At 38.4% G+C, this 16,583-nt stretch overlaps 1 protein-coding gene across 1 annotated transcript; it reads right to left on the bottom strand.

Moving 5' to 3' along the window:
- Positions 1-240: 240 nt before the first annotated feature.
- On the bottom strand, positions 241-16,153 carry ephx1 (epoxide hydrolase 1, microsomal (xenobiotic)). The gene is made up of 10 exons (XM_088624885.1): positions 16,057-16,153; positions 12,875-12,908; positions 10,834-11,033; positions 10,488-10,668; positions 9,436-9,654; positions 8,148-8,277; positions 7,248-7,462; positions 3,557-3,665; positions 2,359-2,484; positions 241-2,074 (listed from the first exon to the last, which is right to left on the bottom strand). Exons 3-10 carry the CDS (start codon positions 11,020-11,022, stop codon positions 1,876-1,878), a joined length of 1,368 nt encoding a protein of 455 aa, XP_088481011.1. The 5' UTR covers positions 11,023-11,033; positions 12,875-12,908; positions 16,057-16,153; the 3' UTR covers positions 241-1,875.
- Positions 16,154-16,583: the final 430 nt, after the last annotated feature.

Raw genomic sequence — 16,583 nt, 5'->3', positions numbered from 1 at the left:
ACCCGTGTTGGAACTAAATACAGAATGAAGCTAGTTCTGTGGAGAATGTGACTGAAGAATTTCTTTACACACCAACATGAGGAAAATGCAGGTGATGCATGTGTTACCAATGTGCGAGGGATTGGTGAGTATCCTATTTCTTTGTGAGAAAAAGAAAAAACAGTAGAACAGCCCAGTTTTTACAATTCTTAAGCAGTGCCTAGTTACCATCACATTTTAAGCAGTTATAAAAAACAAACATTTTTGTGAATTACAAAGTGTTTTTTTATTTGGAAGTGTAGTGTAGAACACCAATCAAGATCCAGAAAAGAAACACAAGGCAAAAGAAAAGCACAATGTGTAACAATCAAAGTCAGTTCTAGTTCTTCAGACATTATTGAGGACTTGGAGAAGAGACCTAAAAAACTTAGAACTATGGTACTTCAAGGCCAAACAGACATCACTGTTGTTGGTTAACACTTTGAAAAGAACGTAGTGATTATTCTCTACTGTCCCCAAACTAGTACTGTAGGAGATCATAACACATTCAATCTGATTATCTTTGACCACAATCTGGATAACAAATGCTTTTTACTGTTTATGCTTATAGTCTTCAAAAGTTCAGCAGTCAAGACCATACTCTCCAATTGCATCCACTAATGGCTTGTGACATTTATAAACATTGGAAATAAACCTCTATGATTTTCTAATTGTTCCAATAATACTGCAATACCTGTGTAATTGTAAATGCTAAATATAATCAAATATAATTTGGAATGAAGTTTACATTCTTCTTAGACCAAACCAAATAATCAACTGTTTTTACCATGTTCAAGAAAATGTGAGCAAAGACAGCGCCATAATGAACTCTAAACTGCAGTTTAACACTGCAGAATACAAACAGTATCAACAACATTTTAATTCTAATACATATTACAAACATGTTGCTGGTTACAAACTTGATAATAAACTGCTGTGCACTTGGCGACATACTAACACTGGTGATTAACTATCATACTGTTATTGATTAATGGTTTGCAATGCACATCTTATGAATACAAATGAGAGTGTTTCACTAACAATGCAAGAGTTGTAGTAAGTTTTTTAACTAATTCTCAGAACAGAAAAGTAAGACAACTCTTGTTCAGATATTCATAAAATAATCTCATTTTTGAATTCTGACTCTAAAGTGTTATTGTTACTGTGTATTTGTAACTCCATCCCTTCATGCCTTAATTCTTTCCCATTTACACACTCAGAAGTTAATATTCAGGTATCCTTATTTCTATAATGTGTAAGACATTAATGCATCATTAATGGGAGATACTCGTTTTTGCTTTTCACCACACAATAGCTGATGAATGTAATTTAAAGCAATTTGATTCACGATTCCTGGTAATTATCAGTATTAAGTAATCACCTGAATTAAGCATCTTGGTAATTAATGTATACTTAATTATTTGCGTGTTGTGACTGTTTTTTATGCTTTTCAACTAAGCTTTCATAACATTATTTTTGTCTTCTGAGTGTTGCTCTGTTCATTTCCTGGTCTTAACAGTTCACTGAAAACATCTACCTCTTAAAACGTGGACTGAAACCTTGCGCATCCTATTCAGTCAGGAAGAATAGGAAATCCTTCCATTTCCCTTGACTCGCTTAGAGAATTATTTTAACAAGCTCAAGGCATGCCATCTCTGTACAACTAACTGTCAAAAAGGCATTGATGCTCAAAGGCAAAATTCTGCTGCGTCAGTCAGAACAACAAGCTGAAAGATAATGAATTCATCTTAAAGAGGCTGATCTTATAATGCCAATCACTATCGCTTCTGATCTGGCATTTAAAAAAAAAGGTAGCTAAGTGCCTATGTGCTCAGTGAAGGAGCATGGGCCTGTAGTTTACTTGTTCACTTTTTTAACAAAGCTCTGGATGTCTGCCGCCAGCAGCTCTGGCTCCTCGAAAGCCCCAAAGTGTCCCCCACGGGGCAAGTAGTTGAAAGACACCACGTTCGGGTACTTCTGCTTCGCCCAGATTTTCGGCAAGTGCACCAGCTCATTGGGAAAGCAGGCGACGGCAGTGGGAACTCGCACAGGTACTCTGGAAGACCAGAGAGAAGGTAAGAGAGAAGGTAACTGTCAGAACAGTGGGGAGCCTCTGGCCTGTATGTTTTAGTATTGATTCTCCCATAATATCACAGAATACCAAGTCTGAATCTTTTTGCTTTTTGTTCAATTCATTAATAGAAAGAAAAAAACTTCAATGAAGTTTCCCTGAAATCGAATCAATTTTTTCCTCTGCCAAGTGAAATGTTATAGTTAGCAGAGTGGGCTTACCAAAACTGGAATTCTGCTCTTAAGGTTCCTACATCTTTACAAACTCACTTGTCATGTTTTTGAGTGCCGACTCCTCTCCCAAAGATTTCCTTGTAGAGGCGCATTGAGGAAATAATAGAACCCGTCACCCAGTAAATCATCACGTTAGTCAGGAGGTCATCTATGGAATATTTCCTGAAAATTGAACAAGTTAGGGACTGAAAAGAGTGTTCAAGTGAAACCACAAATTATAAATAAGGTGACAGCAATCAGGTAAATAAGTTAAGTTATAATGAACTATTAACAAACTGAACAGCTTTAAATTTCTTCTTCAAGGTGTGTGACATAATAAAAATGGCTGTTTTTTGTAACAAGTTTTGTGACCCACACACGGCTTTAAATGGCTTGAAAACCACAGCATATGGAAATACAGTACATGTCCCCATGTAGTGCCCTCCAAAAGTATTGTGCCAGCAAAAACAATTTTGAAATTCTCTGCAGTCAAGTAATTTGTTTTTGTGACACTGTGGTTATTATTCATATTAACTACCATATAATCTATTTTATTTTTGAGTCATTCCAAATATACATTTGATCATATCATAAAAAAAAAACTCTGTGTTCAACCCAATTACTTTAAGTTATCATAAGAATTGGGACAAATTCACTTTAAGTGAATTACAGAGTGTAAAAGTTAGTATTTGGTTGCATATCCCTTTAAGGCAATAACAACAAGTGAGTTCAACACAAAGCTTATTTTTATTATGATTAAAGCTATTCATTAATTATCCAAATATAAAATGTATATTATATATTGGATTTGTCATTTACATTATATTAATGATCACATACTGTACACAAAATGCTGGATTGTAGAGTCAAACTGTGTCGTCTTAATATGAATGTCACAACAGTTTCTAACACAACAGTTTCTAAGGGTGTTGCTCTGTACTGCCTTTACAAACATTTGTGCAGTCAATAAGGTTTTATACATGTGTACAATTCTGCCTGATGAACTATGATCATATGCATGTCTACTGTAAATTTTCACTTCACTGTGCCACTCTAGAAGTTCTGCAATGTCACTTGTTCATTTATAATTTACTTAGTTTTTAGGAATTTAAAACTTTGATAGCCCAAGGACAATATTCTCTTTCAAATGGCTACCAAAGTATTTAAATAATTTTAAAGAATTTAAATAAAGGATTAAATACCTTTGATAAAAAGACATTCAGGAAAAAAAGACAGTGTCTAGCAGATACAGTACCTCTCCAATCCTCCGTCTTCCAGGTTCCTGAACTCTGGATCAGTCCATGTAGAAAACTTCTCCAAGATGTATACAGCCAGGCCAACAGGAGAGTCATTCAGTGCACGACCTGCAGAATGCAAACACAATATACAGTACATATCAAACTGCCTGTATAAATGTTTGGGATATCAAGGAAAATAAAGTGCATCACTGACATTGGGGTACTTTTTGTTTTTTTGCCCTCCACAGAGATATGGACTTATCCTTTTTAAAGCATCCTTTATGTGGAGGGTACACTGTTGATCTTAAATTGAGGAAAGCACACATGCTTAAAATAACAGTGTTAACACTGTATACTTTGGCTTGGTGCTGTCCACTTGGTTGGTGAATGTGAGAAAACAATGACTTTAGAAATGTCTAAACAAATATACTTTGCCAATGACAAAGACCTCTTAGTTGTCTTCAGGAATATTAACTTCAGATCTTTTGAAACAAGAAATGAGATGCCTACCAATAACTCATAATATGATAAGACCTGAGATTCTCTGGAGAGCCCAAGCCAGGAAAAACAACAAGATATCCATAAACTTTAGGAGAAAATATTCTGAAGAGATAAAGTATAAATCCCTTTCATATACTTGCTTGAAAAAATATCTTTACTAAAGCCCTCCCACTGAAAACATACATGTATAGGGATTTTTAAAATATTCATATAAAAGCAACACAAAAGTAAAGTAAAGAAAAGGCAGACTTAGCTTAAACCTTCAATTATAAAGAAACTTCAGTCAAAAAAGAGGCAGCTGCATGTATAACACACGGTATCTATCCTAGATATGTTATAGCAGTGGTTCTCAAACTGCGGTACGCGTACCGGCAGTGGTACGTGGAGTGCCGCCAAGTGGTACGCCAAATGACCCTGGAACTGTGTAGTGTGCGCTGAAAAATCGGGACGGGTTTTCATATTTTGTATTTTAATACGTGTTGAATACGCAGCCTACGTACTTCGATACAGTGCGCGCTAATAGTTCAGTGGACACAAGAGATACTCTGTAATTCTATACCACTCTATAGGAATGCGTGCTACGGATGCAAATGACCAATTGTATTTAAAAAAGCTACTGTATCTCCAGCAAATAGGGAGAAAGGAGAATGTGCGTGATTTTGGAACAATGCTAACGTTGTAAACACAGGAATGCATAGAAATACGTGCTACGAACGCAGGTAATCTTGTGAGCACACGAAAGCGTGATAACAGAAAAATATTTAAGAACTGTTCTAATTTGAGAAAAATACACCGAGCGTCTCTGTGTTTCGCTCCCATGCGCATGAAATAAAAACTTTAAATAAATACGGAAATAAAAACGGAAACGCGGAAAAATGCAAGCTTGCGGATTGCTAAAGCAGGTAAGCTACACTATTTTTGAAGAACCTTATTAACCGTTGGCAAAAGAGCTGACACGTATTATGTGTAGAGAAAAAGCTGCTAAACAGCTCGACCTGCTGCCCCCCTGAAAGACACAGTCATTCATAGAATTATTGAAATGAAGGATTATATCAAAAGTACACTGATAGAGCGCGTTAAGATGAGCATGAAAAATGTTTTTCACTGCAATTAGATGAGTCTGTAGTCGATTTGGCCAATTTGCTCGTTTACGTTAGATACGAGTTTGAGGGCATGTTCCATGAAGACTTTCTGATCTGTAAACCGCTACCAACAGGAACTACAGGAGAGCACATATTTCAGCTTCTGAATGAATTTATCGAAGAGAATGGCCTCGACTGGATAAAATGCGTCTGAGTTTGTACAGACGGTGCTAGAGCAATGACAAGCCGACATAACGGTGCAGTTGCACGAATTAGATAGGTTGCTCCAGAAACTAATGTACGCGTTACAACATCCACCGCGAGATCTTTGCCGTCAAGAAAATGCCTGACGATTTAATATCTGTGAGACTCTGTTGTGAATTGTATCAAGGCTCGAAAAATTAATTCACATCTGCTTTGCTCAACTTAACAGGCTCACCCCTCTCACTGAAATGGTGCTTTTTTATTAGTTGTTGTTAATGTTTTTTTTTTCTGTAAAACACTTTGAGAAGCCACCTTTAAAGGCGCTATATCAAATTAAGTTTATTATTATAATATTTATTATATGTATGTGAGTGTGTGCACGCACGCTCGTGTTGGTCATTGAAAATTTCTGGGGTTCCTATGAGAAGATGACTTGTAGGTGGTACATGGATGCTTTGGTTGGATTAGGGGTGGTACTTGGTCCAAAAAGTTTGAGAACCACTGTGTTATAGGATTCAAAAAGGACAACTGGTAGAAAACAAAGTTATGTGATTGTTATTGCAAATCACAGATTCTGCAGTGAGAATAAATTATTTTTATTAGAATCGGCACAGTTGGCTCTAAATTCAAAAAACGCAAAGACATTACTGTAAGACAATAATGGATTTTGTAAAAGCATCTTTCCACATTAACCACATTTGTCTAAACATGCAATGTTCACATTCATTACCACTCTGTTAATGGCAAAAATAAACTTTGACAAATAATCATCTGATTTCACAAAGCCTCAGAAGCCTCAATGAGTCAATTATTACAAAGCCACCAGGTAATCGATAAGGTCATACACAGAAGCTAAATACTCAGAACCACTTCATCATGGGGCCAGTCAAAATAATTGTCCAAAGATATGAGGTGAAAGATCATGGACCTCAGTATCTCTAATGATGACTTTAAAATAACCATAAGACATCCCAGAGTTGACTGTGATTTTCACCATTCACATATTCTAGGTTAATGTAATAATTGCTACCCCAACAGGAAGAGAACACAAAAAATATTTTTTGTGTTCAAAGTTTTACCCTGATGTGCAGTCAGAAATGTAGTTTGAGAGGATAATTTATACTAGGGACAAAAACTGGATATTTTCTATGAAGTACAGAAATGGCTCCATTTCATAACCTCTGGAGTCCTTGTTAGAAGTGAGGGTCAGATGGATTCCAACAAATATTAATTTGAACTTGAAGCGCATCTCCAGATTTACTACCACATGGTTAAAGTAGCGTAAAATTAAGGTGCTCAGCTGCCCATCACAATCTCCAGACCTCAATTCAACAGAACATCTATGGTATGAACTAATGAAAATACTTTACAAGTACAATCTGAAGGAGCTGGAGAAGTACTAAAGGACTAGAAGGATTAAAAATTCCATACAAAATGAGCCAAAATCCCTACTGAAATGTGAATGAACGTATTAAAAGGCTACAGGAAGTACCTTCTCTGTATTATCCCATCTAAAGGAAGACCAACAAAATACTGCTTACTATGATGTGAAACTGTTTTTGTTGCAAACTCCAGTACAGGAAGTGTTACCATTTCCATGCTTTTGCTTACTCGTGCAAGAAATACTGAATGTTCAATCACATATTTTCTACAACCATAAAAATGGGAAACAGATAACAGGAATCAAATCAAAGCTTTGTGTGAAGTACATCACTATCATTAATATAGCATCATAACACAGAAATAAAGGCACTGATATCACAATATAGGGCAGTGATAACAACTAATAAAAACTGCATTAAGGCTGAGTGTTCACCTAAGCACACCAAAGCTAACATCGCCTGACGTTTCAAACTGAAAAGGTAATTCAATGCCTGATGACATTAACACCCCCTAACCTAGCCTTGGCTGCCTCACTCACCTGCAGTGTCAGGCTTGGTGGCCTGAATGTGCATGTACCCTGACTCCTTCAGCAATTCCACGACCACCTTCTTCATGAAGGGAAAGAGACGCTTGACGTCGTGATCCTTGAGCTCAAACAGCCCGGGAAAACGCCGCCCAAAAAGTAGAGACAGCCCCGCAATCAAGCCAGGATTGGCCACCGACAAAAAGCTGAGGTGCAGGCCTTTAACACGACTAAAGTAAGGGACACAAGAATATGGTTATACAAAGGACAGGAAGCCATGTGGTTCACCTTGTAAAAGAGGAAAGGGGAACCCTCATAGGTGAAAGTAAAAGGCATATTTACTTTAACAAATAATAATTTAATAAATTTAGCACAGATCAGTCAATTAAAAGTTTTGTATGCCTGTATCCTTTAATAGACTTGAGAGGTTATGTGAAAAGCAGCCTCACTGCCAGTCTCCCTTGAACTGTAAAGAAATCACAGCTGTAACCACTGTAACCTGTTTTAAGCACACAAAGTGAATTAAATGGTTGGTCTCTGGTTCCAGCCATAAACCCTATGATTCGTTACTCTTAGACTACTGTACATGGTACAGCTAAAATATATCATACTGTACCTGATGACTGTAATGACTTTAAAGTTTATTACAACTGTTAGTTTTTGTGTTTCTAATGCATACATCCACCATTCTTATAAAATAAACATTTGAATGTATGGATATTTTTACATTTCTCAGTTCCAAACTTTCAGTAACCTTTAAAGGTCTGTTCAGCAAAAACCATATCAACCATTCAAATAGATTGAAAAATCCTCCAGTTAGCCTGAATTCCAATTTAGTGCAATTAATTTTAAAAGCACAGAATTGAACAAAGGCAGGAATTAACCCATCCCCCACCCCCATTTTTGATCTTTTACCTGGGCTGCAGCTGGGCTATATTCGTACAGATGAGACATCCCCAGTCACTTCCTTGAGCATAGAACTCGTTGAAGCCAAGTCTCTTCATGAGCTTGTAGAATATGTGAGCAGCACACACTGAGTCAAAGCCTGCCAGGGACATTGATCACAGCTTCATGTATTTGTACACACAGCCACCCTTCAAAACCACCCATCCGTTTTCTACCCACTTATTCTCATTCAGAGTCACAGAGGGAGCTGGAGCCTATCCCAGCAGGCAGCAGGAGCATGGCAGGGTACACCCTGGACAGGACGCTAGTCTATAGCAGGGCAGACACAGACACAAATTCACGCATGCATGCAAAATATTCCAAGAAGCCACTTAAATTAACAGGGCATTTTTCCTTTCTCATGAGTAAAACTTGAATTACAAAATGGCAGTAGCTGTGTCGAAATGGATGAGTTTCCTGTGCAAAGATGTGTTTTTTTTCACATGGCTGAAGAATGGCTGGAGTTTTTCCCCCCAATGGTAAAAACGTTTGCATGAGCTTTGCCAAAAGACAAACAGCATTGACACCATCACCTCAGAGCTCCGGCGGCAAAATGCTCTACTTTAACAGAAGAAAGCAAAAAAGGCCCTGATATACTTCATAACTAAAAGGAACATCAGCATGGTGGTACAGTACAGCCTACTTTATAACACTGCATTGTGAGCTGCAACAGCACCCTTTAACAAATAAACAGTGACAGACACAAGCATTTAATGACTATCTGCACTGTCTCGATCACTTGAATGTCTTTAAATTCACCAGCAGCCATATCACCTTGCAACTCACAACTGGCTAAGCAGGTGTGAGCCTGGTAAGTACCTGGATGGAGTAGACCTCAAGGGAAAAACTAAGGTTGCTGCTGGAAGAGGTGTTAGTGGGGCCAGTAGTGGGCACTCACCCTGCAGTCTTTGTGGGTCCTAATGCCCCAGTATAGTGACGGGGACACTATTCTGTAAACAGGCGCCATCCTTAGGATGAGATGTAAAACCGAGGCCCTGACTCTCTGTGGTCATTAAAAATCCCAAGGCGTTTCTCAAAAAGAGTAGGGGTGTAACCCCGGTGTCCTGGCCAAATTTCCCCATTGGCCCTTACCAATCATGGCTTCATCACTCTGTTCTTCTCCCCACTAATAGCTGATGTGTGGTTCTAGCGCACTATGGCTGCCGTTGCATCATTGCACATTGGTAGTATTTGAGGGGAGTCCCCATTACCTGTAAATACATATGACCCTTCTCCTCAGCTCACTCCATTACCTTACCTTGTTTATGAGGTGCCTCAGAGAAACCATAACCTGGAATGGAGGGACAGATGACTTGGAATACAATGTCGTCAGGGTTGGCGGGCTCGGTCAGGAGAGGCAGGATTCCGTAGAATTCAAAGAAGGAGCTAGGCCAGCCATGTACCATGAGCAGAGGAATGGCAGTTTTTCCCTCAGGGAGGTGAGGAGGACGCACATGGATAAAGTGAATGTCAAGCCCTGAATGCACAGACACGAACTGTTAGAACTGCAACTGTATTTAAACGCTGCACCAGAACTGAGAACATACAAATGCAGAAACATTTATTGCTTACTGATCTTTCTTTTAATATTGTTTGGATTCCAAATCCTGGCTTTTCAAAAAGTGTCTTTAAATACCAGTCTGATCCAAAGCATAAAAACAAAGGTGACGCTAATCCAGGTAAAATTTGCCAAACATCTCTTAAAATAGTTTTCATTGGCAAATTTGTTCTGGCAAATATTTGGAATGTTGTAATGTGTGTTCTGGAAACAAATAGATTAAAGTTTGAAAATGACTCCTTTAAAGTTCACTTTAAGAGACTGCCAATATAAAGAAGTACTGAGAACCAACCTCAAACAGGCCCGTTTTAGGAAAATAAGTTGAAGGTCATTAAAAAGTACTGGGACCTCCCAAATGGCTAAATCAGCAAAGGTGCTTGCCCAAGCATAGGGTGACCTCTATGATCACGGGTGTAGTGTGTTTCATGTTGCTAGCTCTCTGAATGAGATTGCCCATGCAGCAGAACACATGAGATGGGGTCAGTGGGTCAGTGCTTGCGCAGATCTCCCTAGGTTTGTGGTGCTGATAGCCTTTCAGTGAGGGCTCAACCTCCAAAACAGGGCTGTTTTCCCTGCAACATGTGGCTTAAAGGTCAGAATGTGTGCAGGCACTTCCATACTCTCCCTTGTGTGCCGTCATGGGTATCGTCGCCGATACCCAAGAAAAAAACATAACTGGGTATCCCAGATCGGGCGAGTATAATAAAAATAACTTTCAAAATAAGGATTCCAAATAAAAAACTGAACCTCACCGTCAATTTTGGTTTTAAAATGTGGATATTTATTTAGTTTCGCGACTTGCTTTTCCCAGTCAAACTCGTTCCTCCAGTAGGACACCACTTTTTGCAAGTATGTGGAGTTAAATCCGTAATGGAACCGGCTTTCCTCCAGAGAGGGAACAGGTCGTGTCTGATCAATGCGTCTGTATAAATCCTGAAACACAGAATGAAATATTTTGGTTCTTTTACAGATGTGAGCAATCACCCTCATAAGCTGCCATTTTCAATTATACAAGAGTGCTACAAAAAGAACCCTCAAGGGCAGATCACTTCCCTTCATCTGTCCTGAAACAAACTTCTCGCATCCTCATGACCCCACCTGAATCTCCTCAGTGGACGTCTGCACTCTGAAAGGATGAATGGTCTCGTCCTCCGCAGACTCAGGCCACTGGCCCGCTCCCCACCAGCCATCCTCAGCCTCCAGTGTCTCCTCCACCTTCTTCTTTCTGAACACCAGCAGACAGACCACTACTCCCAGGGCCACAGCTGCTGCCACCTCCAAAAGCATAGTGCCCGATGCTACAGACACAGAAAGCAGAGAGTCATCCATTTTCTTGAGCACCGAGCATGGGCAGACTGAACACACTGGGTGTGTATTTTTTTAATAGATTTTATAATATTCTTCATTTTTGCAGACAAAACACTTTGGGGGAAAAAAAACAGTAAATCAGTAATTGGACTAAAACAACCCCATTCTTCCCCTGACCACCTCATAACTTTAACCCCCTACCTCCATCCATCCATCCATCCATCCCCACTTAAATTGGCCACCCCTTGTGTGCAAATGTATGTGAATACAGGGGGTGTTACTGTATACTTTCTTGCACAAAGACCTGTAACTTTATTTTGAAAGTGTGAAAACTCACGATACGAGTGGAACTGAAAAGACAGGTGGCTATTCCCCAAAATATTGAGAATATTTTAATATTGTATGTTTAATAGCGTTTTAGATAAACTTGTAATCTGCAAAATGCAGAAAGTGGTCAAATCTTTGCTATTCTGTACTTCAGAATGAAAGCCTGACTGGCTTGTTACAAACACTGTGAAGGCCTATTAAAGTTGCACAACAACTTCCATGAACAGCAAAAGGGATTAGCGTATGAAATAGCAGAGCCCTTGAGCTCCCTCAAGACAATGAATTTTTCTTCTTTCAAATTAACGCTTTAATTTAAGTCTCACCTTTTTACTTCTACATGGCACACTGAATGACAAAAACCGTCCATTGGTATGCACTGTATTTGAAAGTATATTTAAAAGACACTGAAAGTACAGTAGACTGCTGGCAGGTAACTGCCAAAATAAAGAAAACACTCAAGTAAATGAGGGATACAAAATATATTCAAAGCAGGTGCTTCCACAAAGGTGTGGTTCTTGAATTAATTAAGCAGGTAACATCCCATCATGCTAAGGATCACATATAAAAATGCTGAATAGGCCCAGTTTCCTAATATTCTTGATACCATGGCTAGAAGAAGAGATCTAAGTAATTCCTAGAGAGGGGTGATAGTTGGGGCACATTTGCCAGGAGCTTCAATGGCGAAATCAGCTCAACATGCCGATGTTTCAAGAGGAAGAGTGGCTAAGGTGATATTGACATGGAAGTCTGAGGGAAACCCATCATCAGCTAGGGGCAACTGTGGATGAAAGCACATACTCCTTGGCAGTGATGTCCAGATGAGTACCGTTGACTGCAAGTATCAATCTACGGCGCAAGCAGGCAGCTTCATCAAGTCACAGTCCGTCAGACTTCACAGAGAGAGATACTATGGTTTGGTGTACGTGTACATGTGCCAAAAAGGTTTAAAGGCTCATGTGCCTGTTTCCCCACAGTAGAAGGGGTCTGCTGGCTCTGTTCTGCTGTAGGGTCCATTTTCCAGGTATGGTTTAGGTCCACTCCACCCGTTAGAGGGCAAGATAAATGTCAATATACAGTATAAAACGCCATGCTGAGTCATCACAATTATCCTACAGTGAAGCGTTTTTTTCCTGATGGGAGTGGAATCATAGATGACAATGCCCCCCCCTATTGACAGGCCACGTGTGGGTACTGAATGGTTGTGTGAGCATGAAAACGGTGGAAGCTATATGTCCTGGCCATCCCAGTCACCAAATCTCTAAAGATGGAAGATCTTCCTATGGAAGATCTCGTGGTGTCACATTCCTACAGTGGAGTTCCAGACATTTGTAGAATCTATGCCAAGGCACCCCCAAGCTGTATGAGGCTTGGTGCCCCAGTGCCTTATGAAGACACTCTTATGTTGGGGTTTCCTTTATTTTGGGAAGTACCTGTACTTTCCATTACAAAACGTTCTGTAAACATTCTCCCCCACAGATAACCACTCCCTGCAGCTTTTACTGACCTAGCCTTCAGAGAGTGGAGTGAAAGAGTTCCCCCTGGAGAATTGCAAGAAAAATAAAATGTGAATAAGAAACGCATAATAACATTAGAAACAAAGGAACAGGAAAAGGTTCATTCCATGCTGAAAGGAAAAGAGATACAATGTTTTGGCTCTGGAGCCTTCTTCAGGTACCCACACACAATTTTATACTCACGGGAACAAGTAATAAGTTTATTCCATGCTGAAAATAGAAGAAAACAGAATGTTGAGGCCATGGAGCCTTCTTCAGGTGTGAAGCTCAGGAATAAACCCATTACTTGTTCCTTTACTCACTATAAGTGTATATCACAAGGAAATGCAAATCACTTCCTGAGGATCTGCTTTGCTGTAGTCAAGAATAAAAACAATATCTTATTTGTCTCAACCGTTTTCTAACAATCCAAGGAGATTTAACCTACAGCATTTATGAAGTAATTGGCATGCTGTTTAAATACATCTCTGTTTATCGTAACACAACACAATTAAATAAAGACATAAAGCAATTTCAAAGTGGATTTCTGTGTATTGACCAACAGTCCTAACCTTAATTTACAGCAACAATGTTGTTACAGCTACAGTAAACTTTCACTTTTCAAAATACAAAATTGACATTTGAAATTGAAAATTGAAATGTTGAAATTTCAAAAAAAATTATATAAAAACTAACGTTTTCATGACATGTTCAAAAATTTAATATCTTTTGGTTTTTTATGATTTGCATTATATCTGATCATGCTCTTGCCTACAGATCGTATGGATATCTATAGATCAAATGGAATTAAAACATTCCAAACAAAATACATTATAACAAAATAAGAAGAGCTGCACAGCTGCTCACAGGTTGCTAAGTAATCAAGAAAGACGGCTGCCAGGGAAAACAGGCCTGGCAAAATCTCTCCTGAAAAAGTTGAAGTTGAACTAAAGCAGTGAACTGGAAAACGAGAATTGCAAAACTGTGCTAAAAGTAAACAAAGTCTGGAACAATTTTTGCATCCACGTTGTTATGAAAATGAAAAGTAGCAGTTCTCATGAACTGGGAAAAGAAATGAAAGGAAAACAGACATTTGCTCTCATGACCCTTAACCTAAATGTTGTTTACACACAAGATAAAGGCTGAGGGCCATTTGCAGTAATCTGATGATCCTTGGAAAAAAGGAAAAGATTACTATTGCAGCAACTGAAATGGGGGTCAAGTTGGACTAATAAACTCAAGAGTACTGGTTGTCATCTGAACTACTTTCTGAAAAAGGCATGCTTAAATTTCTGTAGAGCCCCTTCTTTATATTTAATTTAGAATTTCGATTTTTTGTCTCTTTTGTCTCTTCCAAAGCATAATTGCTCATTACATTTTAAAGATTGGCAGTCAATTCTGACAAAAAACTCTACTTTCAGAATTGAAGGAAAAATTGGTATACCAGATAGAGAACCTGTAGAGAAATGTGGTGGGGGATCCAGCAATGAAAATGGCCATTGATGAATATCTGCTCATAGAAAACTGATTTTCAACTCAAATGTTTATTCTGGAGAGTAACACAGTGAAACACACATTTTATTTTGTATTTTGAACATACATATGCCTCCCTCTGACTGTGCTATACTCGATATTTACCAAAACACTTTCGGTAAGTAATCACTGCACATTCCTCAATAACTTATTTCACCTTTCAGAACATTAACTAAAGTACAGGACAGCTGCAGGCACAGCATTGCACAAAATAGTTGAGGAGGGTGGCAAAGAGAGCTTCCTTTCTATAGCATCTCCTTACTTGGATCCCCTTCAGCCAAAATTGTTCCCCCTTTCCCCGTTTCAAATCCCTCTCAGGTGAGACCCTAGGAACTCAAGTTGCACTTCCCAAAATACATATGGGGTAAAAATCACAATTTAATCCCCTTCCCCCTCACAAGCTTTTCATTAACCTCTGTGTTACCAGTTGACAAACCTGGGTAATTACAAAAACACCCCAAAATGGCCACTTTTAAATGACCATATTTCAAAAACATATTTGAGAGAAAAGTGAAATGTTCCTTCCAATCCTTCTACCATGGACCAAATGTGGTGAATTTCAGGAAAGGTTGAGATGGTCATTCCAAATTCAGGTCAGTTTTACATGAACTGACCCATTTACCAATTGACTGTGAAGGCAGGCAACAGGGCAACGTTATCACTTGCGAAATTATTCAAAAGGGTTGGGTCAGACTAGTCAAAAACCACCTGATGAAAGCAAGCAGGGAAATGTGGTATGCTACTCGCTAGTCAAACTATAAAACATTTTACACCATTTCTAAGTACAGTATGTTCAGTACTGTGGCTTCAGAGTCAGGATAACCTGAGGAACATAGAATTTCTATACTCCCATTCTAGGGGACCCGTTTTACTGCAACTAAGTGCTTAATTACATAATTACTAACACAGCGCTTTTTAATTGAACTATGTGCTTGTTGGACAGCGTTAAAAAATAGGTTTAATGTTTCCGATCTCTCCTAAGCTGTTTATTTCAAAAAGTAGTACGGTGCACAACATAATTACTGAATTTGTAACATTTAAAAGCCGAACAATCAACACAATTTGTTTGCACAAACTTTATTGAATTGTTTATAAAAATAGTTTTAATGTTTCAGATCTCTCCTAAGCTGTTTATTTCAAAAAGTAGTACGGTGCACAACATAATTACTGAGTTTGTAACATTTAAAAGCCGAACAATCAACACAATTTGTTTGCACACTGTACGACAGGGTTAAAAAATAACTCTATCTTTGATAGCTTTATTGAATTGTTTACTCGATATTTTCTCATCAGTAAGGACTCATTGCTTGTTTTTAGTTTCGAGAAACCAAAGATCGCGAGTAATGACCGTAAGGGAATGCAAAACGTTGCCATTTAAAAAACACTTATCAGCCGCAGGCCCGATTTAGCCTTTTCTGACCAATCCTAAATAAAGAATTCAGCAAAATATTAAACAAGATCTTCGTCAGTCGTTATTCATAGCAAGGATTATACTAAGTAACATTCTATTAGTTTTTTTAACGCTTAAAGCAGATACAAATAACACTGTTGTTTGTTTCCTTAAATTTAGATTTTGGGGAAATTCGGATACAAAAAGCAAACACTGGAGTGAAAATTCGGATACAAAAAGCAAACACTGGAGTGAAAAACTTATCCCTACCTGACAACACGACAGTTGCACTGATTCTTCCGCTCCCAAACTTGCCTAATACAAATGCATAGAACCTTAGTGTAATGGTTTCTGGGAAATGTGGTTTTTAAACTCTGCACCCAACGCCGTCAATTTGATTGAAATAAAGACTTTTAGAAAATGTATTAGAAGTTTACAAATATAAGGGTTTCGTGTAGTGCTTCTTATCTGGTTACGTATTGACTTATTGCGAAAAAAGGATAAACATACAGTAGACAGTTTCAATATTCAATAAGTATTCAAGGCCTTATAATAATCGACAAAATAATATACAAAATTTGTAATAAAATTGCAGCAGACCTATTGGGCCCTTAACCAAATTCCAGTGCTGAAAAAGCAATAAAACGCAGGAGAATTCTTTATTCCGACAATTGAAAATGCAGGAATTTGAAAAAATAGCAACGCTTTAGTTTATTGCCAAAAAATGAACATTCACAACCAGAGTACATGTAAAGCATTTGATATTCAGCAATGATTAAAGCTTATTTGCAAGCACA

Source organism: Lepisosteus platostomus, chromosome 3, assembly GCF_059453375.1.
Source record: "Lepisosteus platostomus isolate fLepPlt1 chromosome 3, fLepPlt1.hap1, whole genome shotgun sequence".
In the NCBI taxonomy this organism is placed as follows: Eukaryota; Metazoa; Chordata; class Actinopteri; order Semionotiformes; family Lepisosteidae; genus Lepisosteus; species Lepisosteus platostomus.
Note: the sequence above shows the minus strand (reverse complement) of the source record. Positions and strands in the feature narration are given on the sequence as shown.